This window comes from Monodelphis domestica, chromosome 1 (assembly GCF_027887165.1).
Source record: "Monodelphis domestica isolate mMonDom1 chromosome 1, mMonDom1.pri, whole genome shotgun sequence".
In the NCBI taxonomy this organism is placed as follows: Eukaryota; Metazoa; Chordata; class Mammalia; order Didelphimorphia; family Didelphidae; genus Monodelphis; species Monodelphis domestica.
Window position 1 is genome coordinate 648509533 of NC_077227.1, and position 27924 is coordinate 648537456.

General features: G+C 36.9%; 1 protein-coding gene across 2 annotated transcripts in view; it reads left to right on the forward strand.

Moving 5' to 3' along the window:
* Nucleotides 1–1925: 1925 nt before the first annotated feature.
* Nucleotides 1926–27924, forward strand: part of PPP4R3B (protein phosphatase 4 regulatory subunit 3B) — an 85155-nt gene continuing 59156 nt past the window's right edge. The window contains exons 1-2 of one of the 2 annotated variants that reach the window (XM_007476808.3): nucleotides 1926–2574; nucleotides 3894–3949. In XM_007476808.3, coding sequence (XP_007476870.1) covers nucleotides 2433–2574; nucleotides 3894–3949 — 198 coding nt within the window. In that variant the 5' untranslated portion in view covers nucleotides 1926–2432. The remainder of the gene's footprint in view (nucleotides 2575–3893; nucleotides 3950–27924) is intronic. The other variant, XM_001375122.4, reaches the window with a different exon arrangement.

A 27924-nucleotide genomic window follows, 5' to 3' on the forward strand; every position in this document is an offset into this window, starting at 1 on the left:
CAAGTCAAGGGCTGGAGCTTGTCACAATAATAAAGTAGTCAGGAAAGATGTCAGAGTCCAAAGATGTAAATGGAATACGATAGGAAAATACCAATAGGATTAAGTCTAGAAAAATACTTAGTTAAGGATCAAAGCAGAAGTCAGAAGCAAAGAAGTGGCATGTAATAGTTAACTGCTTACCTAATCTCTCTCAACAACTATTGCTATGGAAAGGGATTGCTGCATTAGGTTTGGCAGTAGACAATTTACAAGATTGCCATGTGAATAAAATTAGAATGTATGTACAGCATATGGTGACCATAAGTACTATAAAGATGTTGGCTACTCCCTATTATACTTAGCAATTCAGTGAAATTCTCCAGCAGAGTGTTAACATCCTCTCTCAGCCTAAAATAAAGTATCAGCCTAAACTGAGATTTCAAAGATAAATTATTTGGGTTTTTTTTTGAGGGGGGAAGCGGGGGAGTATAAAACTTCTTGTTCTTGAGAGGATCAAAATGTAAAGCACCATACCCTCAGATGGCTCATAATCTAGCAAGAGGACAGATAATAACAGTTTATATTTAAATACTTTATACAAGGTGACCTAAAAGTCTTAGTGAAATTTTAAGCCATTAAAGAATAATAACTTACAAGCTTTAATAGCTTATTAACTTCTAGGCAACCTTGTATACATTATTCTATGTCTCACATGACTGAGTTAGTACTTCAAGTATCATTATCCTTACTTTACAATTTAAAAAGTTTGGGCTCACATAAGTTATCTGCCCAAGTACATGCTCCAAGACAGGTTTCTGTGGCTCCAAATTCAGTACTATTCCCTTTTTTTCCCAAATGGCCAAGCTCAAGATTTTCGGTGAATGGAAAGACCTATGGGTGAGTTATTTTAACGTGAAAAGGAAACTAACTTAGGTAGCTCAAGGATGTTTTCCGAGTATGGTTGTTCTATCACAAAACATTGGAAAATGTCTTGGTACCTCAATTTCCCCTTTTCGAATCCCTTCCATTCAAAATACAAATAGCAATTGATGGTTGAAATAAAAGCCAAGCCAAGCTATAGATTAAAAAGATGAGGTTAATGGGAAAACTGTTGCATAGCTTTTTACATCCCACTTTGGAGGGGCAGTACATCCATAAAGTATATTTTTAAGTACAGCAAAGGTGCAAAACACAGGGAGAATTCTACTTTTGGTCTTGCCTTCCAGGATCCCTTTACGTTTATACGAAATACTTGGGCTTATCCAACCTTTGCTCAATGGTTATTCTCTCCAAGTGTCTGGCTGTTGCTGTTTGACACAAGACTACAACTCCCAAGATGCACTGCCCTTCCAATTTTATCAAAATAAGAAAACCAAGGGCCCACTAAAACCAAAGACCAAAGGAAGCAAACCACCCCGGGAAGTTCATAAGCAGGGACTTCGGTCGCAACCACTGGATAGATTGTACCCATCTTCCTCCTGGACACGTCGGAAGATTCCCAGTAGCAGCGTGGGGAAGGAAAGGAAGTCTGTCTAAAGCATGTCGTCGAGAGTGCCTCCGCGGTCACGAGAGGTGCCCCTACTTCGGGGTAAGGTCCCTCCCCAACATACACACTCCTCTTCGTGCCCCTTCTGGCAGCCCGCTGCCAGCCGGCGTCGGTCATCGATTTGAATTGGAGGACCCCTCAACCGTGTCACCCCCCAACCACCTACGGGCTTCCGCCTCCTTCTCCTCCATATTAGCGAGTCTAAACAAACCAATTCCTCAGTTTGTTCATTCGTCCACCCGGGATCCAAACGGAGCTCGTGGGAGACTCCATTCAGAGGAGCCCGAGTAAGGGAACGTTAAAAGCTCCAGGCTCAGAAGACGCCCCTCCCCTTCGAATTCCCGGCCTCACTAGACTCCCCCATCCTCCTCCCACTCACCTCCCTCCCTCCCTCCCCGCTCGCGAGAACGCTTCTCCTGCCTGCAGCACTGGCCCCAGGAAGCGCGTGCGGGACTAGTAGACAGGCTTTGAGCTTGTCGGCCGCCGTAGCCCCTGCTAGGACAGCCCGTGCGAGCCCGCTGGAGGAGGAAGAGAAAGGCAGAGAGAATCGGGTTACAAGATGGCGGACTTGTAGTGGTTACGGCGGCAGCGGCGGCGGCGGCGGGAGAGCGAACGAGCCCCGGAGGGGGGGGCTTTTGGGGGGTGGGCGGAGGGGGGGTGGGCGTCTATGAGCGGGGTGGGTAGGGAGAGAAGACGGTGAAAGTTAGAGAGGCCAGAGGTGCCGGGGTTCGGGAGCTGTAGTCACCCCTCCGTGCGACTGCTCTCGGGAGCCATGGTGAACAGGGGCCTGTCTGGAGCCGCCGCCGCTGCCGCTGCGTGCTCCCGGGACTGAGGATCTCAGATTAGATTAACGAGAAGGAAGCGGCGGCGGCGGCGGCCGGAGGAAGGAGTGCAGCGGCCAGCCACCATGTCGGATACACGGCGGCGGGTGAAGGTGTACACCCTGAACGAGGACCGGCAATGGGACGACAGGGGCACGGGGCACGTCTCCTCCACCTACGTGGAGCGGCTCAAGGGCATGTCGCTCCTGGTGCGGGCCGAGTCCGATGGTAAGAATCCAGGGATGGGGGAGGGACATAGGAGGTGGGGGCCCACTCGCTTAGGCCCCAGGCCTCCCTGCTTCCTGACGAGGAGTCCATCGCTTTTATTTCTCCTCGTACCTACTGTGAGAGGAGCCCAGCCTTCCCTTGTTTACCCCTAATTAGCAGCTGTTTTATGGTTCCCCGCCCTCGGACCCTGGACCGGGTTTTACTTTACTTCCTCTCCACCCTGGTTTTGGTTGTGAGGCTGAGGGGAGGAAATAATCAAGAACTGAGGGTTCCTTGCCTGAAAGCTGGAGTCCTATTTATTTTTCCCTCTAGGTGATATTATTTCTGGGATGTGTCAAATAAAACTTTGGTTGATAAGAAATCATTATTTTTTCAAAAAAAAATTTTCGGTCTTAACCCCCTGCCTTAATTGCCACCCCCGACAGGTGCTGGGGCAATCCAAAAGCCCCCACGGGCCTGGTGTCGGTTACTGCACTGTTGCCACGATACATGCACACACACGCACACTTAGGTCTGAGGTAGCTCCAGAGTATTCCTTTGTGGAGATCGAGATGAAAGGGATACTTTACCCTGCAAGCAGGATAGACACCAAAGCAGACTGTTTGTAAACTCGTGTTCATTGATTTATAACCCAAGTTTTGACACTGGAAAGCGTAAAGCAGTAATTTGCTACTTTGGAGTATAGTATAGGGTCAAAATTTTTTTAAATAAACCTTTGCTGTATCTCATTCCCCTGACACTCACCTGCACTTTCCTTTCTATTTTAAATGGTATGGGAGTTCCTCCAGAAAAAGGATTGTTTCATTCTTTGTATCTGTATCTCTGGCTCCTAGTACATAGTAGGCACTGGAGTAAATGTATTTTAAATAGCCACAGAATTCTGCCTGTACACAAAGTATTTCAAGTTTTGTTTTTTATTGAATGAGATGAATAAATGAAATAGTGTAATTTTGTATTGATCTAAGATTTGTTGCTATAGTGTGGTAGGATATTAATGTTGGGTTGTTTTTTTCAACTTGGCTTCAGTCTTGTGAATTTTTTTTTTAATTTGGTTTCAGTTGACCTTTAATTGTCATTTGGTTTCTTCAATTTTCTTTTTCAAAAAACGCTGGACAGAGATGGAGGTGTGGAAAATAAGAGTTGTATTTTAAATAAAATGTGTTTGCTGGATGTGGAGAGAAAATGTGAATTGGAACATATTTCTTTACTTCAAAACAGATGTCTAGTTGGCTGAAGAGTCATGAGAATTTTTTCATGTGTGATTTTTTTTTTGTTTTTAAAGTTGAAATTTTAAATATGTTGTTCTTGTCACTTTTTAGGGTCACTACTGTTGGAATCAAAGATAAATCCAAACACTGCATATCAGAAACAACAGGCAAGTAGTAGTTTATTTTTCATTTAGGATTTTCCTTAGATCAAAGCAGTATCAATTAGGCACAGATCATGAAGTTTTCTTCTTAGGACAAAATGTGTTTCCGAAACAAAGTAACAGATTTTGGCTTATTTTACAGATTAAAAATTATTTCCATGCTAAAAAAGAAAAGTGAATTTTTTAAATTGTAATTTGTGAAAATATCTTATTCAAGTTGCTTTTGTTTTTATTTGAAAACACTGATTTTTCAGTGTTATTGCTGAAGGAGCATGTCTAGATTCAAAGATAGAAAATTAAAGGATTTTCTTTAAATCAAGGAGGGTATGTTGTGTATGAAGTTAGATTCTTTGAATCAAGATTGAGATTCTATAGGAAATAGTTTTGATGTCCCATTTTAAGTTGTATTTTTAGTATCCTGATAGGAGGATACTTTGTGTATAGCTATTTTTCCTTTATGTTTTATATTTGACTATAAAATTAGTTATTTCATTTGGGGAAAGAGATTTTCCTTTGAATTTGCTGTTTATTTTGAACGCAATTATGTTTTAATCACTGAGTGGCTACAATGTTCTTTTGCCTGAGTATTTAAAGTAACTAATATAGAATTTAGTTTTAAAAATCTGAATTCAATTTAGTTTTGCAATTGCCTTTTAAGTTCTCATGATTCATTATGAAAATTTGAATGGTATATGCATTGTAATGGAAATATACTACAATGTGAGGGGAAATTATATGAATAGTGAAACTCATACTGTTTTCTTATTTCACTGTTAATTGGTTGTCAGAAGTATTACATAGTTTACTTTTCTGTTCCTCAAATATTTAGATGGGATTGGTTATTAAATTTTCTTACAAAGACCTAGTTTTTTATGAGAATCAACTATTAAAATTTATTTATGATTCCATCCTCTCTCATAATCTGTTCTGAACATCTTTTATCTACCTACTCCTTTACATGTTATATTATCTATTAGAATGTAAGCTCCATGAGGGCAGGAAGTTTTTGCCTTCTTTTATATCCTCAGTGCTTTAGTATACTGCCTGTCACATAGTAAATATTAAATAAATGTCTAATGACATATTATTCTCTCCACCTCCACCCCTGTTTTTGTATGACTATAACATTGAGACCTCTGTTGAAAGGAGGAAGGGCATTTGTTACAGTGGGAGGCAGATAGACTTAATATGAGAAAAATCTTCCCAACAATTAGAACTGTCCAAAGATAGAGGTAGGAAAATATTCCTGGCAATTAAAACTGTTCAGAAATCGAATGGGCTACCTCAAGAGGTAATGGTTATTCCTTGGTCAAGGAAAATCTTGGCTACTTGTATGTAAATGAAGCTAATCTGCAGAGAATGAATTGTCTATTGTAAAACACATATACTAGAAAATGGTGGTGGGGGGTGTGTGTAATTTTACTTAATTTCCTTTAATTTTTGTAGGTTTATTTCTATTATTTTTTCCTGTTAAGTTTGCAAAACCACATTTAGTCTGTTAAGGAATTTTTGTTTTTTTCTTTTTAATTGTTATATTTAAATTATTAAACAATATTTTTGCACACATATCTTCTTTTGGACTTACAAATGATTTGAATGTATTCATTACTTCATAAACAATCTGGGGGGGGGGGGCAGCTAGGTGGCTCAGTGGATTGAGAGCCAGGCCTAGAGATGGGAGGTCCTAGGTTCAAATGTGGCCTCATATACTTCCTAGCTGTGTGACCCTGGGCAAGTCACTTGACACCCATTGCCTAGCCCTTACCACTCTTCTGCCTTGGAACCAATACACAGTATTGATTCCAAGATGGAAGGTAAGAATTAAAAAAAAAAAATCTTAGGCATCATGAAGTCAGTATTCACTGCATGTTGAATGTAGTGATAGCCGGTTAGCAATGAGGATGTTTTCATTAATGTTTTTAATAGTGAAACTTGAAAAAAGTAAATTTTAGTTTCTTAAAATTACAATTTAAAAGGGGGGAAAATTAGGTTAGAATTGTAGAGTTTTTGGTGAGCAAAAGGATGGATCTGGACCTTTTCATTTCATTGGTATTAGGAATTTCTATTGTGAAAACTTCCTCTACTCATGAAAGTTTAGCAGCTGGTATGGGACATAAAAGGAATAGATTTGGGCGCCAAGAGATTATGGCTTGCCAAGGACCATATAACATATGTGTTAGCACTTGATTACAGATCTTGACTGTAAGATTTGCCACATTGCTTATTCCTTTATTGTAAATTTGGGAGGATAGGATAGAGAAGGGAAATGACATTTAATGTTCTTTGCTACCTAATTCATATGAGGCTATAATGCTCTGAGGTATTATTAATTTAATAAATTTCTTATAATTTTTAAATGTTTTACATGTCTATTAAAGACGAATCAAGAAAAAATAGACCATAGTTGCCAAAGGGATCTTTCCCCTAAAGAGAAAACTAATGAGAAGAGTTGTTTATTAGAACTGAGAGTTATTGGACACTATAATGTACTTTTCAGGACATTGTTAAATTTTTTTTTTATAGTAGAATAGAAAATTTTTTGACTAGTTTCTGTGAAGTTCTGCCTGGTGCCAGAGATGCACTGATTGACCTTTTGAAGTGTGTACTGTAGATATGTGGCACTATTTATTCATAATCAAAGTATAGGAAACTGGCAGTGACAAATGACATTTTCCTCAATTTTAAAGATAGAACACATGTCCCAGAAAGCTAAAATAACCTGACTGTGGTCACATAACTTTAGATGTTTGCATTCCTCCAAAAAAATCTCATATAGACACTCAAGAGTGAAGAACAACATATTGCAGGTTCGGTCACCTTTTTTTTTTTATGTTGCTCTGTCAGCCTAAGAAAGTAAACAAATGGAAATAGCATAGGTGGGAGGTTGAGGACAAGGAATGATAGTTACCATAGGTGAGCATTGTCTAGTGCCCAAGATATAGTTAGCTCTGGATGTGGTTGTTTCAGGTTTTGTTTTGTTTTTTAAACTCTTACCCTCTACCTTAAAATCAATAATATGTATTGGTTCTACTGCAGAAGAGCAGTAAGGACTGGGCAGTGGTGATTAAGTGACTTGCCCTGGGTCACACAGGTAAGAGGTGCTGGGGACAGATTTGAACCTAGGACCTTTGGTTTCTAGGTCTGGCTCTTAATCCACTGAGCCACCCAGCTGTCCTAGGATGTGGTTCTTAGGCTTAGTTTCAAAGTTGGGAGAGCTGGGAGCTAGGAGCAGAAGCACTGGTGATGCTTACACTAGATAAAAACAGGTAATAACTGCTTTCATGGGAACACTTGCTACTTCCAGTTGTCTTTGCACAGGCTCTTTCCTATAGCACTTCTTACCGCTCCCTTTTAGAATCTTTGGCTTCTTTCAAGGCTAAACTCAGATGCTACCCCCTTTTGGGAGCTTTTCCTAATCTTCTTAGTTTTAGTGCTCCCTCTCTTTTCAAATATATCTATTTAAATATTATATTACCCACTTCTAAGAATGTAAGGGTACTCATTTCTTTTATTTAAGCTTTTAGTTAGGGGTATTACCATCATATAGCAAGAATAGTTGGTGCCAAAATCTTCTCAAAAGTCTGACACCTTTCTGTCAGTACATTCAGAGGCTGGGAGAAAGTGGCCTTGAGCTTAGAGAGGACATGTGGCAAAGGAGTAGTATAGTTTTCATTTTGTTTTTGTATCTCTAGCAGACTGCCTTGCAAGTAGCATATGCTTAACAAGTATAATAAGTACACTTATTGAATTGCATTGTTTGTAGGCACTGTGAAGAAATAAAAGACATCCTTATGCCAAGTATGCTTATAAATTAGGGCATCTAAAACATAGGTCCTAGAAAATACAAGGAAATAACATACAAACAAATACTGAATATACAAATGTTATTAAGAAATAGGAATGACTATATAACTGTTATCCTTGAGATTAAGATGAGCAGTTTAGGCAAGCTATGATATTATGAGGGAAATTGGAGGGAGAAGAAAAGAAAAAGAATCACTATATGTGATCAAGTATTAAACTTTCATGAGAGAATTGGTACAATAAAGATTCAGGAGAGGGATTAATTGTAGACCAGGGCCATAAGGGAAATCATTCCTGGAAGATTCAGTGATTGTAAGGGAGATTGCGGAATTAATGATGCAGTAACCTAGAATACTGATGAAAACTAGATTGAGAGGCAAAACTAGTTGGATAAAATGAGATTACATATATAAATGCTAGATAGTATACTAAACTAAGAAGTCAAAAATCTTGAATTGTAGTCCCGGGTATGCCATAAATTAGACATGTGACCTAGTCAGGTTACTTCCCCTTTATGAGTTTAAGTTCTTCATCTCTAAAATGAGAAGTTGGATTAGATGATGTAAGGCCTCTGTCAGCTCTGATATTCTATGATTTAAAGAGTAAAAATTTCATGAGTAAAATAGAGCCAGATCATAAAGAATTTTGCTATGTTAAGAAGTTTGGACTTGACAATAAATAACAGGGAGATATCATAGGTTCTTGAACACAATAAAAGGTGTTTTATGAAGTTAATCTGACAATAGAAAGTAAGTCTAGAGAGCAGTATGAGAAGAGAGACCTTAGAAGATGGAAAAGCAATTAGACTATTGCAAGAATTCAGGAATCAGGTGATAAACAGTTGAACGAATAAAGGAACATTTCAAAAGAAATCTTAGAAAAGAGTCCATGGTTGATTTTTGCTGACTGTTGGAGAGTTAAAAATAATCCTCATAGTTTGGAGTTGGAGCATATTCATAGGAGATGGTGAAGTTTGTTTTCAGGCATGTTAGATATTAAGTTAAGAGAAAGTGGAAATATTCTGAATAATTGAAGTTTCTCTAGCATTTTAAGGTTTACATAATGTTTTTATCATTATCCTTTGACCTAGATAGGATATGGGTATCTGTTTCCCTTTTGATTAATGAGGGATTCACAGACTCAGAGGTTGTGACTTATCCACAATGATCGGCTCATTGCATTACTCTTATTCCAGATCTAGAACTTTCTAATCTTTTTAGAGAGAGTAAAGCAGAGAGCCAAAGTGAGTCTTGTGGGACTACCACAGTTAGGAATAAGAAAGAAGAATATTTGATAAAAGTGGTGGTCAGAAGGATAGGAGAAAAAGCAGTCAGTCAATAAAAATATGAGGTTATGTGCCAGACTTTTTGTGCTAAGTATACAAATGGTAGGAGGAGGGTATATGGTCCCTTCCCTCAAGGGGACAGTGCTTAAAACAAAAGGAAGTTTAAAATGGGGTGGAAGGTATTGGAAGGAGGAATAGTAGAAAAACCAGAGAAGTTTTTCCAAAGTAGTGAAGCCTGGTGAGAGATGAGTTGTTTGAAACTGAGCTTCCTCCTTAAATGAAGGTTACAGAGTTGGATGACCCCAGTGGTTATCTGATCCTCATACTAAGATATTAAGATAAGCCTTTGTATTTAGCTTAAAAAAAAATCATTGGTAACTTTAATAGCAGAATACAAGGATTGAAAACCAAATGGCAGGAGTTCAAGAAAAGAATGGGAGGTAATAAAATGAACAATCAGGATAGTGAAAGGTCTTCAGATCCTGCTACATGGAGACAGGTTAAAAGAAGTGAAGATGTTTACCCTGGAGAATAGAAGACCTAGAAAGGATATGAAAACTGTTGAAGATCTATCACCAGAAAAAGGGATTCGGATTGTTCTGTCTTTCTCTAAAGGGCCTAATTAGGATCAAAAAGTAAAGCTGGAAGGAAAATAGGCAAGTTTTTTGAAGGCAAAATTAAGATTAATGTAGGGTAAAACTCATAATCAGTTATAGCTTATTGTGTTCAAAAATAGAATGAACCAATTCTGAAGTGAGTTCACTCTCACTGGTGGGCTGGTGGTCTTCAAGCAAAGATTGGTATGACTACTTGTTTTATGTATATTTTACTAGAGTTCACATGTTCAGATATGTTTTGGAAACCTCTAATTCTGAGCCTCTGAAATGTAGGCAGTGTAAGTAAACTGAAAAAATTTAACTTGAGGAATACTTCAGATTATAAAGAGAAGGATTTTTGTTGTTGTTGTTTTAAAGACCTGTACATGCTTTTGAAAGTAGTAGAAATCAATGCAAGGAGATAGATAAGGATGTTAAGTAAGGAGGGGATATATGGGGAAACAAGGAAAAGTAGATAACTTCAGAAAGTAGAGAAATAAGTACATTTGATGAGGAAAAAGGGATACTCCTTCATAATCACCAACTATTAGAGGATGAAAGACTTTCATTCTAACTCTCAGTTTATAGCTAGGGAAATTTGGTAAAGAGATCTGAGAAAGGTAAATTGGTGAGTTAATGTTCTAATGGGGTTTTAGATCCTTAATCTTCTGACATTTAATCCAATATTCTTCTCACTATATCACATTATATATTTCTTTCTACAGTAATAGAAATAGAAAGGAAAAGTTATAGAAATTGAGCTGAAGATGGCGATTAAATTTAATTTTCTGGACAGATAGGCTCAACTTTTCAAAAAGAGTAAGTGGCAAGGTCATCCACTAAGCTTGAAGTTTATTAGAAGGTAGGAAGTTGCAAATTTAAGAAGATAGTCTGTAATATTTTCTGTGGGGAGTGGGTTGAAGAATAGATAAAAGGGGATTTCTCTGCACTTGCTATGGGTCAAGTTGAAATTTAGTAGCCTAAATTTATACTGAACAAATCTTCATGATTCTCTGTGTCTTGGAAGCAAGAGTGGAGAAAATATTTGAATTTGAGTCAGATGGAAGAATAATACAGTGGTGTCTAAAGTGATTATAAGGAAATGACCCTACTCTTCCTATAGAGAAAATTAGATTATTTTAATTTTTTTAATTACATATTTATTTTGTCATTTTAAAATTCAGATGATAAAATTCTGAAAAACTACTTCTCTAGGAGGAAGAAGCACCTGAATGAAGTGTAATCCAAAAGAATCTGAGGAATTAGGTAAAGCTGGAATAATATGAGCTAGGGGAAAAGGCTTAGTTGTTTTTTGTGTGTCTGTTTTTTTCCCATTAAGATGAGGGCCTGTCAGTCATCTCAGTTGGCAGCTAGAGGAGATAGATAGGAAATAAATTTTAAAGGATAACCAAAAATGGACTAAGGGCTTTGAGACTGTCTAATTCTAACCATTGTAGATTACTCATATGTACAAGTTCTAGGGAAAGGTGTTTCCTTAATAGACTTCATGACCACTAGGAAAATTAAGCATAGATGCTAGCTTAGAATTAAGACAAAGGAATGTATCTTCACTGAATGGTAGAACCTTCCTTTGTAACTGACTAATTACTGTGCTTTAGTCCCTCCAACAAGTCAGAGAGAGAAAAAGGATGAGGGAAAGGGCTTCTTGGAACTCCTACCTCACCCAAAAGGGCCAAAAGAAACAAGTAAATGTGAGGTCATTGGAACTCTAGAGGAGGAATTTTAAAATACAAAAGGCCAACAACTTTTCTTCTATAAAGGAGACAGACCAGGTTTAGGAAGAGAAAAAATGGTTTGTCTAGAGCAGAAATGTAGAAAAGGATCAGAAAATAAATCATAGGGACCCATATCTGGATGTAAGAAGTAGGAATCCGGTTCTGTGGCATATTAAAGATTCCACCAGTTCTGAACCCACCAACCTAAATTTATTGTCAGCAAGAAAATTAAGTACCTTGTTTTATTTATTTTTTTTTTAACATTTTTTGTTTGTTTTGGTTAATTTCAAACATTATTCCTTGGTTACAAAAATCATTTTCTATTCCTCCTTTCCCTTCACCCAATCCCTCCCATAGCCAATGCGCAATTCCACTGGGTATTACATGTGTCCTTGATCAGAACCCATTTCCATGTTGTTGCTGTTTGCACTAGGATGTTCATTTAGAGTCTACATCCTCAATCATATCCCCATCGACCCATGTAATCATGCAGTTGTTTTTCTTCAGTGTTTCTACTTCCACAGTTTTTCCCCTGAATGTGGATAGTGTTCTTTCTCATAGATCCCTCCAAGTTGTTCAGGTTCACTGCATTGCCACTAATGGAGAAGTCCATTACATTCGATTGTAACACAGTGTATCAGTCTCTGTACAATGTTCTCCTGGTTCTGCTCCTTTCGCTCTGTATCACTTCCTGGAGGTTGTTCCAATTCCCATGGAATTCCTCCACTTTATTATTCCTTTGAGCCAAGTACCTTATTTTTAGCATACAATTCTAATAGGTAAGGGGGGAAAAAAACTGGGCTGATTAAATGCTCCAGTGAGCTGTTCTAGCCAATCTCATTGATAGCTAACTTCAAATCTGCAAATTGTATTTTTTTTAAATGCATTTCTTATCCAAGTTGATCTAAGAATCTTAGAAAGGAATTTCTCTACCCTTTATCTTCAGTGCCATTGTCACAATAATGGTAGCTGATGTGTCCACTCTGATCAAGTATTTTCTTTGCATCAACTGAAATATTTTCGCAATTCATGGAAAGTCAGCATATTGTGACTTGAAAGTATGAGAATCTAGAATAGGAAAAGAGGTGTAGGACCAGGTGCCTTTTCACCTCAACTGGGAACCATAGACAGTACTAGTAAAGATATGCATAAGTTCAAAAGAGAAAAATCCAAGAAAGGTACTAGTTTTACATGGCCATACATACATTTATATACACAAATTTTATATATAGTGGGTGTATAATAAGCAAGAGGAATTAGGCTCTTGCAAGGAAAGGAAATTGACCTTTTTAGTTGTGTCATTGAGAATTGGCAAGATGAGACTCATGACTAAAATACTACTCTTGAAAGATTTACCATATTCAAAAGAAACAGTATAAGTAAAGTCTTGATGGTGGGGCAGAATAGAAACATATATTAAGAAGCTATACTTATATGAAGAAATTCAAGAACCAGAGAGCATTTAGGTTAAGATAATAGAAGCAGAAACAGAAGCTATGTTGACAATGAAATACACTATAGGACAAGAAAGTAGGTAAAATTTTAGGAAACATCACTAGATTGGCACAGAGGCATGGTATTAAAGTGTAAGGGGACTTCTTTTAACTAGACATAGGCATTTTCCTTCAAAAGTAGAGAAGCTTACAGTATCTTGAAAGGTTTTCATAATTCTTTCAAAAGGGGAAGGAATCAACAACAGAGAAGTATTCTGGGTCTTATTCTCATCAGCAAGTAAGAATTGGTCATTATAGTAGAAATGACAGGAATCTTTAGAGGAAATGACTTCAAATATGATAATATTTGTAAAGTACTTAGCTAGCACAGTGACTGGCACACAGTATACAATACAAGCTTATTCCCTTTCCCAAATTCCATCTTAGATTTTGTGATAGAGGCAGAAAGGAAAGGAATGTTAGAATTAAAAGAGACATTCAGTAGGATCCAGTGGCTTTTAAAAGTAAGTCCAAAAGATAAAAAGTTCTCAAGAGTGGTAATAAATTTTAAAAGAGCTTAAAAGTTTTGTTGTTGCCTTTTTTTGTTTGTTTTTACACTAATAATTTACCTTTAATCACTTTTTCTTCCCCCCACTCTCTGCCATGAAATACTCAAGCAAAACCTAGAGGCACAATGACCAAATCAGTACAGATTGAAGGGTCTTTTGGCTCCTACTTTTCAATTGTGAGGATTGTGTCTGTCATCATTCTTCCTGTACCAAGATTAATCATTATAGTTCATCAGAGTTAAATGGATTTTTAGTATTTTCATTTATATTATTCTAGTCATGTATATTTTTAAAATTTGGTTCTATTTACTTCATTCTATTTCAATTATTACAAATTTTTTCCTGTTGAAGTTCCTCATATTTGATTATGTAAATTCCATTATCTTTACCTGTGATGTTGGTTAGGCATTTCCTGGATAATAGGTATCCACTTTCCTAGTTTGTTTTCAACAAAAAGTGCTGATACTAAATCTTTTTGTATTTATGGGACCTTTCAAGAACTGATTTCTAAAGACACAAAAAGAAGTGAGGGAAAGACAAGAATGATCTTAGAACTGTGTGACCTATACAAGGAACTCATTAACTGATTTAAATTTTAAAGAGAATGAAAAATGGAAGAAAAGGAACTAAAGATAATTTTTAAAAGCATTTGTCTTATAAGAGTGGTGTCTTAGAATGTTCAAATAAACTCAGGATAATGAGGAAAACTAAGGACAACAAAGGGGATTGAAGGACTGCTCAAGGTTGACAGTGATAAAAGACAATCAGGAGAGAAAACAAATCTCTTCAACTCTTTTTTTTTTTTTTTGCTGAGAAGAATGATCTTTGGACTGGGACAGAACAAAAATAGCTAATATATACTTGAAACCCAAGATAAATATTGATAAAAGATCTTCTTTTGTCCTTGATGAGTTCAGGTCATCAGGCTTATCCTAAATCATAAGGTACTAAAAGAACCTTCAAAGGTATCATAGGATTAGAGAAAAGAAAATATCCCTATTTTTAAAAGAAAGAAAAATTGAGGGGTGGAATGGAGACTTCAAGTATTAGATCATTGAACTTCATTTTTTGTAAAAATGCTAGTGTTTTTAGAGTCTGGTTAGTGAACATATAGATGAAGCGTTAGTGATTCATAAGATCCATATAGCTTTGTTAAGAACAGGTTCTAAACTTTACCTCCTTTTAACAGGTTTCCTTAGAGCAGGGACATTCTACAAATAATAGTTTGCTTAAATTTTAGCAAAATGTTTAATAAAGCCCCATCTGCTGTTATTGTGATAAAAGATGAATAAATGTGGGCTAGATAATGCAACATGGAATTCATAATTGGCAGAATGGCCTGTACTGCTAGGTTGTAGAAAGGAACATTAGAAGCAGTGGTTAAAAATTGTGAGTAGAAAAATTTAGACTTAATGAAGGAAGAAGAAGAAATTCCATTAGATCTCTCCATAGAGTATTGTGATATAGTGAAAATTCTTACGTCTCTAAAATGAAAGGGTTGGATTTAGATTATCTTTAAGATTCTTTTCAGCTATTAATCTTTGAGTTTGAATTGCCATGAGGGTAGTTCATTCTTCTAAATTAGAGGTCTTAAAACTAGACTAGATGACCATTTTTAACAGCATATTGACTAAATCACCTTTGAGGGCTCTTCCAATTCTATAGTACAAAATATTTATCTGGTACCTATTATATGTGGGACTCTTATTTTTGTTTTAGGTTTTTTGGCCTGTTCTTTGAATTACATTAATGGGAGCTCCTTAGTGAGTAAATTTCCTCCAGTAATGAAGATCAATCTATCTATTTGCAAGAAAGTTGACTTTGAAGTATTTAATAATTTGCCCAAGGTCACATTATAAATTTGTGAGAGATAGGACTTGAAACCAGGTCTTTCAGACTACTTGGTTCCTACACCACAGTGCCCTAAAAACAACTCTTTTGAAACTATGCATCTGGAGAGAGAAAGTTTCCACTTGATGAACTCATGAACCAAATAAATAGCTTCCCTATTTTCCTTCATCCTTCCCCCACATATAGGATATCATTAATAACAAAATAGCATCATAAAAATCTAACTTAGGAATGCCTATGGGCTCCTCTCATACTGTTTCAAAGGACCAGCGTAAAAAATTTTCAGTTTTCATGGGGGTGGGAAAATGTTTTAAAAAACGTTCATCTTCTCAATTCCTGCTGGATTTGTAAACTAAGAGGGTAAGAATGTTACAAGGAAATAGAAACAGTATTTGTCATCATGAAGCAGACTAGAGAGTGTCCCTAAGTTAAAAGCAAACTTTGTCTTGTATGCTCAAGATTTCATTGTCCTGACCAAGATAAACCCAATAGATGATTCCTCATTCTGGTGTTGAATATTCCTTGTGCTGATCTGGCTTCTTTTCCTTAGCAATGATTGTTTTTGCTTTTAACCAATCCTTGTGAAGTCTTAAAGCTTGCAAAATTGAGGGAGTGGAGTATTGTGTTGCTACATGCTGTTAAACAATGTTGATACCATGTATTTTATACCCTTGAAGAGTAGGGAACTGAAGGCTGGGGGAAAAGGGAAGTGGTATAAGTAAGTATAGTTACTCTTAAGAGTAAACAAAGTAAAACAAAAAGGCTTAAAGTCAAATTTTCCTTCCCACACTTTCCACCAATTAGGGAATTATCTTTAAGGAGTGTCTTTTGGATTGAAGAGTTATTTGCCCATTCATTGTTCTTTCATACTTTAGTGTCATTTGCTTTGTTGGTGAACCTATGGCATGCCTTTCAGAGGGGGCTGCTCCCTTCCCTTTCTCCACCACTGCCTGAGAACATTTCCGTCATCACCCACTCCTCTGCCCAGCAGTGCAATGGGAGTGCTTCCTCTCCCTGTTTAAGATAGGAGGGCAGCTCACATTCAGTGTGAGAGTTGCAGTTTGGGCACTCAGTCTCTAAAAGGTTCACCATCACTGGTACAGGTGAATATGCTGTCTTTGGCCAAATTCCTTTAACATGGCCCTCTTTCCTGAGCTCCTTTATTTCCATGTTATGGATACTAATAACTTTTAGAACCCATTTCCTGCAAGTGTTTTAATTAAAGGAATTAATTTATCTTTCTCTAGCATTTACAAAATATTGCTAATTAATTTTTTTGTCTGTGGATTTCATTAGTACAAGGAATTCTTGTTAAGAAACACCCTCTACCAATGCAAATCAGGAACTGTTCTGGAAGCCAAGAAGTCTTAAAGAATTGCCTCAGGCAGCCTTGGCTAAGCTTCAGTGCACCTGCAGAGGCTGCACTCTGGGGAGCTGCTCCATTCCCCCTCTTCTCAGCTCCCAAGGACTTTTTTTTTTCTTGTCTAGCCACCCAAAGCAAGCTCTTCCTCCCTCCACTCTTTGGGGTAATGGGTATGGGAGGACCTCACAGGCAGCTTGAAATTTCAGTCTGGGCACATGAACCTGAAAAACTTTGCCTATGCTGGCCTAAGGTGTAGGGCATCTAGGTGGTTCAGTGGATTAAGAGCCAGACTGAGAGATAGAGGTACTGATTTAAACCTGGCCTCAGACACTTTCTAATTGTGTGACTCTAGGCAAATCACCTAACACCCTCCACCCCACCCCCATTGCCCAGCTCTTCTGTTCTGGAACTGAATAGTATTGATTCTAAGGTGTGTGAGTGCAGTGTGTGTGTGTGTGTGTGGTGTGTGTGGTGTGTGTGTGTGTGTGTGTGTGTGTGTGTGTGTGTGTGTGTGTGTGTGTAGAGAGAGAGAGAGAGAGCGAGACACAAGCGCAGAGACTATCTTTGTAGCTAATCCATATGGTGGTCTGCAAGGCAAGTTCCTGCCTACGGTGCAAAAAACAAGGAAACCCAAGACTACTTATTAACATTCCCTTTTTTTTTTAACTAATATATGTCTTTTATGCCCCCAAAATGGATAATAGCAGACATTTATATAGTTCTTCAGTGCTTACAGAGCATTCTACATAATTTATCTAATTTGTTCCTCATGGTAACACTATAAAGTAGATGCTATTATTATTATTATCATCCCCATTTTGCAAATGAGGAAATTGAGGTTCACAGAGGTTGTGACAAGTTAGATTATGTATGCTAGTGTAAAGAGCTTAAGCCTTCAGTATTCAGTTAACACTTAAGGAATAATTTTCAAATTTCAATTTTTGCTTAAAACTTTTCAAAAGGCTTTCACATTTACTATAATAATCCTCACAACAGTCCTTTGAAAGAAAGTAGGGCAGATTTCAATTCACTGATGTTTTGAAGGCCTATGTCTCTTGCATTATTAGTAGACACTTTAAATTTCCTTATCAGTACTGTTATGGTAGTTGCTAATTAAGTAAGCTGTTGAACCCAGCTGGGGGTGAGATATTACATTTTACATAAGAAAACAGGATTTAGAGCTGAAAGGACCTTGGTGATAATCTAATTCAAACTCATTTTATAGATGAGGATCCTGGGGCTCTGAGAGGTAATGAGACTTGCCCAAAGTCACAAGCATTGTGGAAGTGCCAGGATTTAAATTCATTTGGGTCTTCTGACTCTAAATCCCATGCTCTTCTTACTGTACTACAATTGAGTATTTTTTCTGTTTATCATTAAAATTTTTTGAATGAGATTTTCATGTACAGTGGTACCTTGATACACAAGCACCTAAGTCTTTTTTTTTTTTTAAACCCTTACCTTCCGTCTTGGAGTCAATACTGTATATTGGCTCCAAGGCAGAAGAGTGGTAAGGGCTAGGCAATGGGGGTCAAGTGACTTGCCCAGGGTCACACAGCTGGGAAGTGTCTGAGGCCAGATTTGAACCTAGGACCCCCAGTCTCTAGGGCTGGTTCTCAATCCACTGAGCTACCCAGCTGCCCCCAAGCACCTAAGTCTTAAGCAATTTGAGATATGAAGAGTTAATTTCAAATTTTTTGTTTTAAGTCACGAGTAGGTATTTACATCACAAGCTTCTGCCACCCTCCACTAGACAGCCTGCCAAAAATTCAGTTTCACAAGTTACACAAGGCTGTCTCTTTAGTTCAGTGTTTAACTGATTGTGTGACCTTCTGTATTGAATTGCTTTTGCTTTTTTCTTTATTTTTGTCTTTTATCATCAGTTTTTGGGGCAAATTTCTTAACTTTTAAACATGGGTCCTGACAATGGAGGAATTGAAGGAGTTGCAGCAGCAACAGCATACAGAGGTTTTGCAGGAAATTAGTGGGGAGGAGCCCAAGGTGGATGAGGTAATCTATACAATCGAGATTAAGGAAATGTTGAGGATTTGGGGGGAAATGAAACAGTTTATTGAAAAGACACACCCAGAAAAGTTTGTAATAGGTTTTGCATTGGAGCTGTATAAGGATACTTGTTTCACATATTATCAAAATGTTCTGAAAGGGAGGAAGAAACAAACTTCCATAGAAATGTTTTTGTTGAAATAGCCTCTAAATGAAATTGAGGAAAGTGTGGCAAAACAGCTAAAATTCAATGAAGAAAATGATGCTAATTAAGTAAAGTAAAAAAATAGCAATTAAGTTTAGCAATAAAGTTACATATCATAAGTAATGTGTAAGGTTAATTTTGCATTTAAATGTAGTATTACATATGTAGGGAGTAAGTTACATTAAGTGATGATAGCACACAAAATGAAAACCTCCGCCAGCATCTTCATCTGACCTTAAGGGTAAATAGCATTTCATAAGCAAGTTTATTTCTTTACATTCTTTCTTATATTTAAATTTTTTATTTGTTATTTATAAAGTACATTTTCATATTTAAAAACCTTTAAAACAAAAAATTCATGTGTTTTTTGGGAGCCAGAATGGATTAATTGCATTTACTTACATTAAATTAAATGAAGGAAAAAGATTTGACATGTGAGCAAATTGAGTTATGAGCTTGGCCATGGAACTAATTAAACTTGTGTGTCAAGGTACCACTGTAATTTATGGTAATGGAATTTTAGGGATAGGAGCTAGACCTGTGATTTCATATGTACAGAAAATTCCCAGATAAGGAAGCTCTTCTTTTTTTTTTTTTTTTTAACTTTTACCTTCCATCTTAGAATCAACACTAGATATTAGTTATGAGGCAGAAGAGCAGTAAGGGGTAGGCAATGGGGGTCAAGTGACTTGCCCAGGGTCACACAACCCATAAGTACCTGCATCCAGATTTGAACCCAGGACCTCCAGTCTCTGGGCCTGGCTCTTAATCTAATGAGCCACCCAGCTACCCCCTCCCCCAGTAATCTCCTTTAATGAGTCAGGTTGTTAAAGTTCCCCAAGATGTAGGCACTTACAGAGTGTTTCTTAAACCTGGGGTTCACATAGTCAATATGTGTCAGAGGTATGCTTTGAATTCAGGTCTTTCTTTTCCAGGGTTCCTTCTTTAACCATAATAGCCAGCTGCCTTTCAGTGGAATTTTAACCATGCTAAATTCTTGACATGCTCAAGGAAAATTATTTTGTTTGTTTTATTAATTTATTCTGTAGTAAATTAAATGTTCTAAGCTTTTGAAAAATTTTATTTTGATTTTAAATTAGCATGGGTATTGTGCAGGGAAACTCAATAAGGTACCTGGTTGGGCTAGACTATTTGAAGATAACTTAAAGATATGACTGAAATGAGGAGCAAAAAGATAGATGGAAACTGGAAAAGATCTTTCAGTATTTCTGTAATGAAACTTTCTTCTTCAATAACTGGATCCATTTGCATTTCAAGAGAAGCATTACTTTTCCCTACATGCTGTCTGATCTTGAAATAGTACTAAAGAAAACAAAAGTGAGAACAACAGCTGCTCTAGGCTCTAATATACACAGAGGAGTTTGCTGAAAACAACACAATTTTGAAGGATCGGTTATCATATACAGAAGAAGAGGTGAATCTCAAATACTTTTGGGGGAAAAATAGTTCTTAAAATGTGATATTGACAGAATATCAGTAAATACCAACCCACATCTAGTTAAGTGGGTTTGAATTTTCATCTTTTTGAAATCTTCAAAAATAATATAAATGTATATCAAAAGTATAGTGAAGATAGAAGAATTGAGTGGGCAGTTTTTCAGATTATATTCTACAGAAGATTGCTTTTTTATATTACATGACAAAATTGACTTGAGTATAGAAATGCAGTATGTAGGGCACGTCAAGCATGGCAAATAGTTTCAAAATTGTGGAACTGAAGCATTACAAGAGATTTTTGAAAGAGAACCACCATCCAACTCAGTAGATATTATTCACAATTTAAGTTCAGTTACTATTACAGCTGATGATGCTTTAGTGAAGTTGGAAAATAATTATTCTAATTCATAGAGTTAAAGCAGAATTTGCAATTCGATAAATTCAGTAAAGGTTACATTATTCCAGATGTAGATCTAATACACTCTGTGTTCATCACAATTTCATTCTGGATCTAATGAGGTTCAGAAAGAGACTGAAGTGTCTAGATACTTCATTTTAGATCATGGAAGTGGCACCAAAAAAATCAGAATATCAAGAAGAATTCAGTGAATTCTTCCCCCCTTCTCCACAGAATTCCTCCAAACAGATCTTGACAACAAGTACATCAGAATGAATCCTAATAGGTAAATCCAAGAAAAAGGTACTGAGTCACTTTTCCAGTCCCAGTTGGCAAAAAGAGAGAGAGGTTTTTGGACTTTGGAGATTAGGGTTGGCCAGAAACTAAAAGCACTCCAGAGATAGGAGAAACAATGTACTAAAGCAAGAGGAGTATATATATGTATGTATGTATGTATGCATGTATGTATGCATGTATGTATATATGTATATATAGTAGGTAGGGAGTTCAGAAGCAGACAACATTGATTGACTCAAATTCCAAGAGCAAAGTGGTTTCTCAGTTCCTACTTTATCCCAGTTTGTAGGCTGCAAAGAAGTAACCAGAACCCCAGACTGAAGGAAAGTTTGTAGTTTTCTCTCTAAATGATCAAATCTTTCCAGTTGGCATAGTGGTTGAGCCCAGCAGTAGCCTACTTTCACTTGGATCCAAACCCCAGGTCAGGAGCTTGGATAGCTCAGATCAGGAGGCCAGTGGTCAAATTTTGCTTTGAAACAGATCACTTTGGGAGCTCTGAGCAGGTGCTGAGGCTGAGCTGTCCTGAAGGCCTTGAATAACACAAAACTTGGTGCCCCTGAGAAAGCAATAGCAGGATCAGATTCCCCCCAGAAATATAGAGCCTACCCTGAATATCAAGTCTGAAAGGGTAGAAGAATGAGCAAACAAAAAGAAATTTACTATGAGAAGCTATTATGATGAAACTGATGCCCAAGGCACAAAATCGGAAACTGAGAATGAGTCCTAAATATCTATTAGAAAGCCTTATAACAAAACATAGCTTAAGCACAAATTCAACTCGAAATCCTACAGATATGAAACAAATGTTTAAAATTTTTTAAATATTTTGAGAAACAAAGTGAGAATGATATAAAGAAAATGGAAAAGAAATAAAAGCAGTGAAAGAATTAGAAAGATTATTAGCAGCTTAGCACAATAAAACTTTACCAAAGCAGTAAACTCCATGAAAATTAGAATGACTCAAATAGAAACCAAGATTCCATGATACAAAAGAACTAACCTAACCTGGAACACAGATCCAGGAGAAAAAATTTAAGAACCACTGGACTACTTGGAAAAAATAGCTTAGATATTATATTTCAAGAAATCATAAAAACTGCCTAGACCTCTTAGAATCAGAGAGCAAAGTGGAAATACAAAGATTCTACCAGTCACTTCCTGAAAGAACCCGCCCCCCCCCCAATGAAAACTCCCAGGAACATCTTGTCCCCCAATCTAAAGCTTCCAAGTCAAGCAATAGGAAGGAATAAAAAAAAAAAGAATGCGGGTACCAAGGAGCCTCAGCTCACACACATTTTAGCAACTATCACTATATTGGAGCAGAGAGTTTGGAATATGACATTCCAGAAGATAAAGGATAGACTTACAGCCAAGACTTAACTTGCCCAGCAAAACTAAACAAAATATTGCCCCGGGGGGGGGGGGGTGTCTTTAAGGAAATAGAGAACTTCCACATATTCCTGATGAAAAAACAAGAGTTGTGTAGAAACTTTGAAGTTCAAGCACAGGCATTAAGAGTAACATAAAAAGCCAAACACAAGTAAACAGTGCTGAAGAATTAAACAGAGATTAACTACTTATAATCTAATATGGTTGAAGGGGGGAGAATAGCAAGTTTTTGATGGAAGAAAATGAAATTTACTTTAAAATATAATATGAAGGTACATTTGTGTATTTTTTTCCTTTTTAGCCTTTACCTTCTGTCTTAGAATTAATATTAAGTTTTGGTTCCAAAGCAGAAACACTGTAAGTAGTAGACAATTGAAGATAAGTGATTTGCCCAGAGTCACACCATTACAAAGTTTGATGTTGAAATTTGAACCCAGGACCTCTCTTCTCCAAGCCTGACTCTATCCGCTGAGCCATCTAGCTGCTCCAGTTCTATATTGTGATCTCATTTGCCTTGACAAATAGGAACACTTATACATTTAGTACATGAGCTTTTAAAGATGTTCAAAGCCAACAGTTACCATAAATGAAGAAGGTGGCTTAGTTGAAGTTAATTTTAGAAAGAAAAATCATTTGGGAGCAGTTAAGTGACTCAGCAGACTCTTTGTCTTAGTATCCATTCTAAGACAGAAAGTAAATGTTTTAGGGAAAAAACGGTCATTTGAACATTAGAAAACATGAAATTGCTGTATTTCCTATACTTGATGACACTTTTATTCATGACCCTACAAGAGAAGAGAAACATCTGGGAATGAAAACATTAGAAGTTATAAGGGAGGGGGCAACTGGGTAGCTCAGTGAATTGAGAGCCAGGCCTAGAGATGGGAGGTCCTAGGTTCAAATCTGGCCTCAGATCAATGACCTCCCAACTGTGTGACCCTGGGCAAGTCACTTGACTCCCATTGCCTAGCCCTTACCACTCTTCTGCCTTGGAACCAATATACAGTATTGATTCCAAGACTGAAGGTAAGGGTTTAAAAAAAAAAAAGTTATAAGGGAAGAAGGCAGCAAGCTATGCTATATTTATAAACCAGGTAAAAATGTTCTGACTGGAGTTACCCTTCACCACTATATATGATAAGGGCAGGTAAAGGACTCAAGAAATGAAGCCAACAATAAAGAGCACTGGCTTTGAAACCAGAGGACCTGGATTTAAATGCCACCTCTAGTACCTACTAACTTGATGACCTGAGATAAGTCACTTAACTGCACTGTGCCTAAGTTTCCTCAACTATAAAATGAAGGACTTGTACTAGCTAGCCTCTTTTCTAACATTAGATCTATAATGCTGATCCTAAGAAACTGATAGATGAAGTAATTATGAGTGTGAATCCAAAGTAAGTAATCAGCATATATTTTCCTTGTAAAAATTATATTTGTTGGGGGTGGGGAGGTGGTATATGTAGCCCAATGATGAGGGTACCTAGACTTCCCTGTTCTCTACCAAATTACCTTCCAAAAAGCTATAACTCCTGAAAATGAATTATGAAGCAATCTAACCCCCCAAAAGATAGAATGAAATAATTTTTCAGCCCAACACAACTTGGAAGACTGTTAAAAAAAGATCTGTTGCACCAGCATAGAAACAGAGCACAAAGCAGCTTGCAAAGGCAGGCCCCACTAGGATAGCAGGCTTTGGGGGCAGCTAAATCAGCCCAAAAGCTTCAAGAACTCTCAGCCGCAGATGATATGGGAACATTAGGCAACTGCTCAGAAGGAGATTACAGGGGTCCATTTGCTGGTTCTGGGTGCAAGACTATTGTCACATTGCCCACATGCAGATCTTGACTACAGTCCTGGGTCATAGTCTCAGGAGGAGCACTAGCACACATAAGTGCTTACAGGGGAAGAGGGGACCCCAGTCATAGTTCCAACACAGAAAAGAATGTTTTTGATTGCTCATAAACCAGAGCACAGGCCAGGAGAGTATTAAAAACACCTCTCCTTTGATCATACCACTTTGGAAGAACTGAAAACTTACAGATCTTTAGAGCTACCTCTGAAAGCAGCTGCACAAAGAATTTGAAGTTTAGAACACAGAAAGAGAGCCCAACTTAATTTTTTAAGTAAAAAAAAACCTGGAAAATAAACAACAACAAAAGAGAAATTCAACATAGAAAGTTTTTTTGGTACCAGAGAAGACCAAAACACAGACTCAGAAGAAGACAACAAAGTCAATACTGCTGTATCCAAAGCCTCCAAGAAGAATATGAATTGCTCTCAAGCCCAAAAAGAATTCATGGAGGAGCTCAAAAAGGATTTTAAAAATCAAATAAGAGCGGTAGATGAAAAATTAGGAAAAGAAATGAGAATGATACCAGAAAATCGTGGGGGGGGTTGTCAATAGCTTGATAAAAGAGGCACAAAAAATACTAAAGAAATTAATATTTTAAAAAACATATTAGGTCCATTGTAAAAGAGGTACAAAAATCCAAAGAAGAAAAGAACTATTTTAATGCTAGAATTGACCATATTGGAAAAGATGTGCAAAAATTAACTGAGGAAAAGAACTCTAAAAAGTAGAATTGGTCAAATAGAAAAGGTAGTACAAAAGTTTATTCAAGAATTAATGCTTTCAGGGCAAATGGAGACCAAGGACTCCATGAAACATCAATAATCAAAGTTAAAAGAATTTAAAAATAGAATAAAATGCTCATTAGAAAAAACAACTAACCTGGGAAAAGAAATCCAAGAGACATAATCTAAGAATTATTGGACTACCTGAAAACAGGAGCTTAGATATCATCTTTCGAGAAATTATTGAGGAAGATTGCCCTAATATTTTAGAGCCAGAGGGTAAGATAGAAATAAAAGGAATCTACTGATTATCTCCTGAAAGAGATCCCATGAGGATAACTCCCAGAATTATTATAGCCAAAGTCCCAAACTCCCAGGTCAGGGGGAAAATATTGCAAGCAACCAAAAAGGAACATTTCAAATATTATGGAGCCACAGTCAGAATAATATGAGTTAGCAGTTTCTATATTAAAAGATTGAAGGGCCTGGGACATTGATATTCCAGAGGACAAAGGAACTCAGACTTCAACTAAGAAATAATTTACCCAGCAAAACTGAGCATAATCCTTCAGGGGGAAAAATGAATATTCAGTGAAATAGAGGACTTTTAAACTTATAAAAATACCAAAGCCAAAGGGATAATTTGATTCTCAAATACAAGACTCAGCAGAATCATAAAAAAAGGTAAACTGGAAAGAGAAATCAGAGATATTCAATTAAGTTAAATTATTTATATCCCTATGTGGGAAGATGATTCTCATGACCTAATAACTATCATGATTAAGGCAGTTAGAAATATTATACATAGAGGGGAAAGATGCATTGAATATGATGGAATGATATCTAAAAAATTAAATTAAGGGATGAGAAAGAAATGCATCAGAAGAAAGGGGGAGGGAGAAACGAAATGGGTTAAACTATCTCACATAAAAGAGACATGAAAGACCTTTTACAGTGGAGGGAAGATGGGGGTAACATGGAGAGAGAAGCACTTGAACCTTACTCTTATTGGAATTAGCTCAAAGAGGAAAGAACATAATTGAGTATAGAATTCTATCTTACCTAAAAGAAAGGAAGAGAAGGGGATAAGAGAAGAGGGGTGAGACTGATAGAAAAGAGAGCAAAATCAGAAATGAAACAAGAGGAAATAGAATAAAGAGCAATGCACAGTAATTTAAATGGTGCAGAATTGGAAAGTGAGGGTATACCTAGCAATTGGGGAATGACAATTATAGTATATGATTATAATAGAATACCATTGTATGTAAGGAATGATGAGCAAGTCTTTCTAATAAAGGTCTCATTTCTTAACTACATAGAGAAGAAACCAGTTGACTGTATGAGAATGCAAGTCATTCCCCAATTGATAAAGTCAAGGGATATGAAAGGCAGTTCTCAAGACAAAGTAATTAAAGCTCTCTATAGTCATGCCAAAAAAAATGTTCTACATCACTACTAATAAAGAAATACAATTTAAAACATCTCCAAGGTACACCCCTACACCTTTCAGATTAGCTATTATGACAGAAAATGACAAAACTTGTAGGGGTTGTGGGAAAATTGAACCACTAATGTACTGTTGGAGTGATTGTGAATTAATTCAGCCATTCTGGAGACCAATTTGGACTTGTTCCCCAAGGAAACAGTACATGCCCTTTGACTGAGCAATACCATTACTAGATTTGTATCACAAAGCAATAAAAAACAAAAAGGGGAAGGACCTATATTTACAAAAATTACTTGATGCATCTCTTGTAAAGGGGAGGAAAGAATTGGAAAGTGAGGGGATACCTAGGAATTGGGGAATGACTAAATTATAGTATATGATTGTAATGGAATACTATTGTGTGTAAGGAATGATGAGCAAGAGAAAATAAGAACAACCGGGAGAGACTTAACATGAACTAAAGCAGAATGAAGTAAGTAGTACCAAGAAAACATTCATTGTACATAATAACAGCAATAGTGTATGACAAACAGTTGTGAATATCCTAGCTATTAGTAGGAAAACAATGATTCAAAAGAATCCCTAAAGACATGATTAAAAATGTCATCTACTTCTAAAGAAGTTCCAGAGAATTGATGGAATCTGAATCCAAACCAAAGCAACTTTTTTCCCTTTCTTTCCTAAGTTTTATATTGCTCGAGTTTCCTTCCACAAAAAGATTAATATGGAAACATGTTATACATGATATCTTATGTAAAATATATTTCATATTGCTTGCCATTTTAGTGGGAAGAGGGGAGGGAGAGAATTTGAGACCGAAAATTCTTAAATGTTGGAAACTTTTAGGGGGCATCCGGGTGACTCAGTGGATTGAAAGTCAGATCCCTGAGATGAGAGGTTCTGGGTTAAAATCTGGCCTCAGACACTTCCAAGTGACCCTGGGCAAGTCACTTGGGGCCCCACCATCCCCCAATTGCCTAACCTGTACCATTCTTCTGCCTTGGAATCAATAGACAGTATTGATTCTAAGACAGAAGGTAAGGATTGTTTGTTTGGTTTTTTAGTGTTGGAAACTTTTTACATGTAATTGGGGGGGGAAATAAAAACATTATTTTAAAATTCTATTTGTTAATGTTTTTTAATCTTTTACAAAACAAGAAAGGTACTTTATGAAGAGTCCTCTATAAGAATGGACCATGGGTAAAAGTTGACCTTGTAGCATCTTTCAGGAAAAGTTCCCTACTGATTTCTGGAAGCTAAACGATACTAGAAGGAAGATGTGATGAATTATTTTCAAATCTGGCACTCATAAACTTCCATCTACAACTTGACCTATCATGTTAACATATGCCTTCACGATTAAAATTGGTAGTTCTTTATCCAAATAATACTCCTAGATAAACACAACTTTAGTCTTATCTATTTTGAATGGTTTACTGATTTCAGGTATCCCCAAATATTCTTAGAGAGATGGGACTTTTTAAGATATGTTTGCATCTGTTGGATAATAGAAAGTAGTAGGCTTGGTTCTTTTTCTAACACTTAATAGTTAGATGACTTGGGAAAGTCA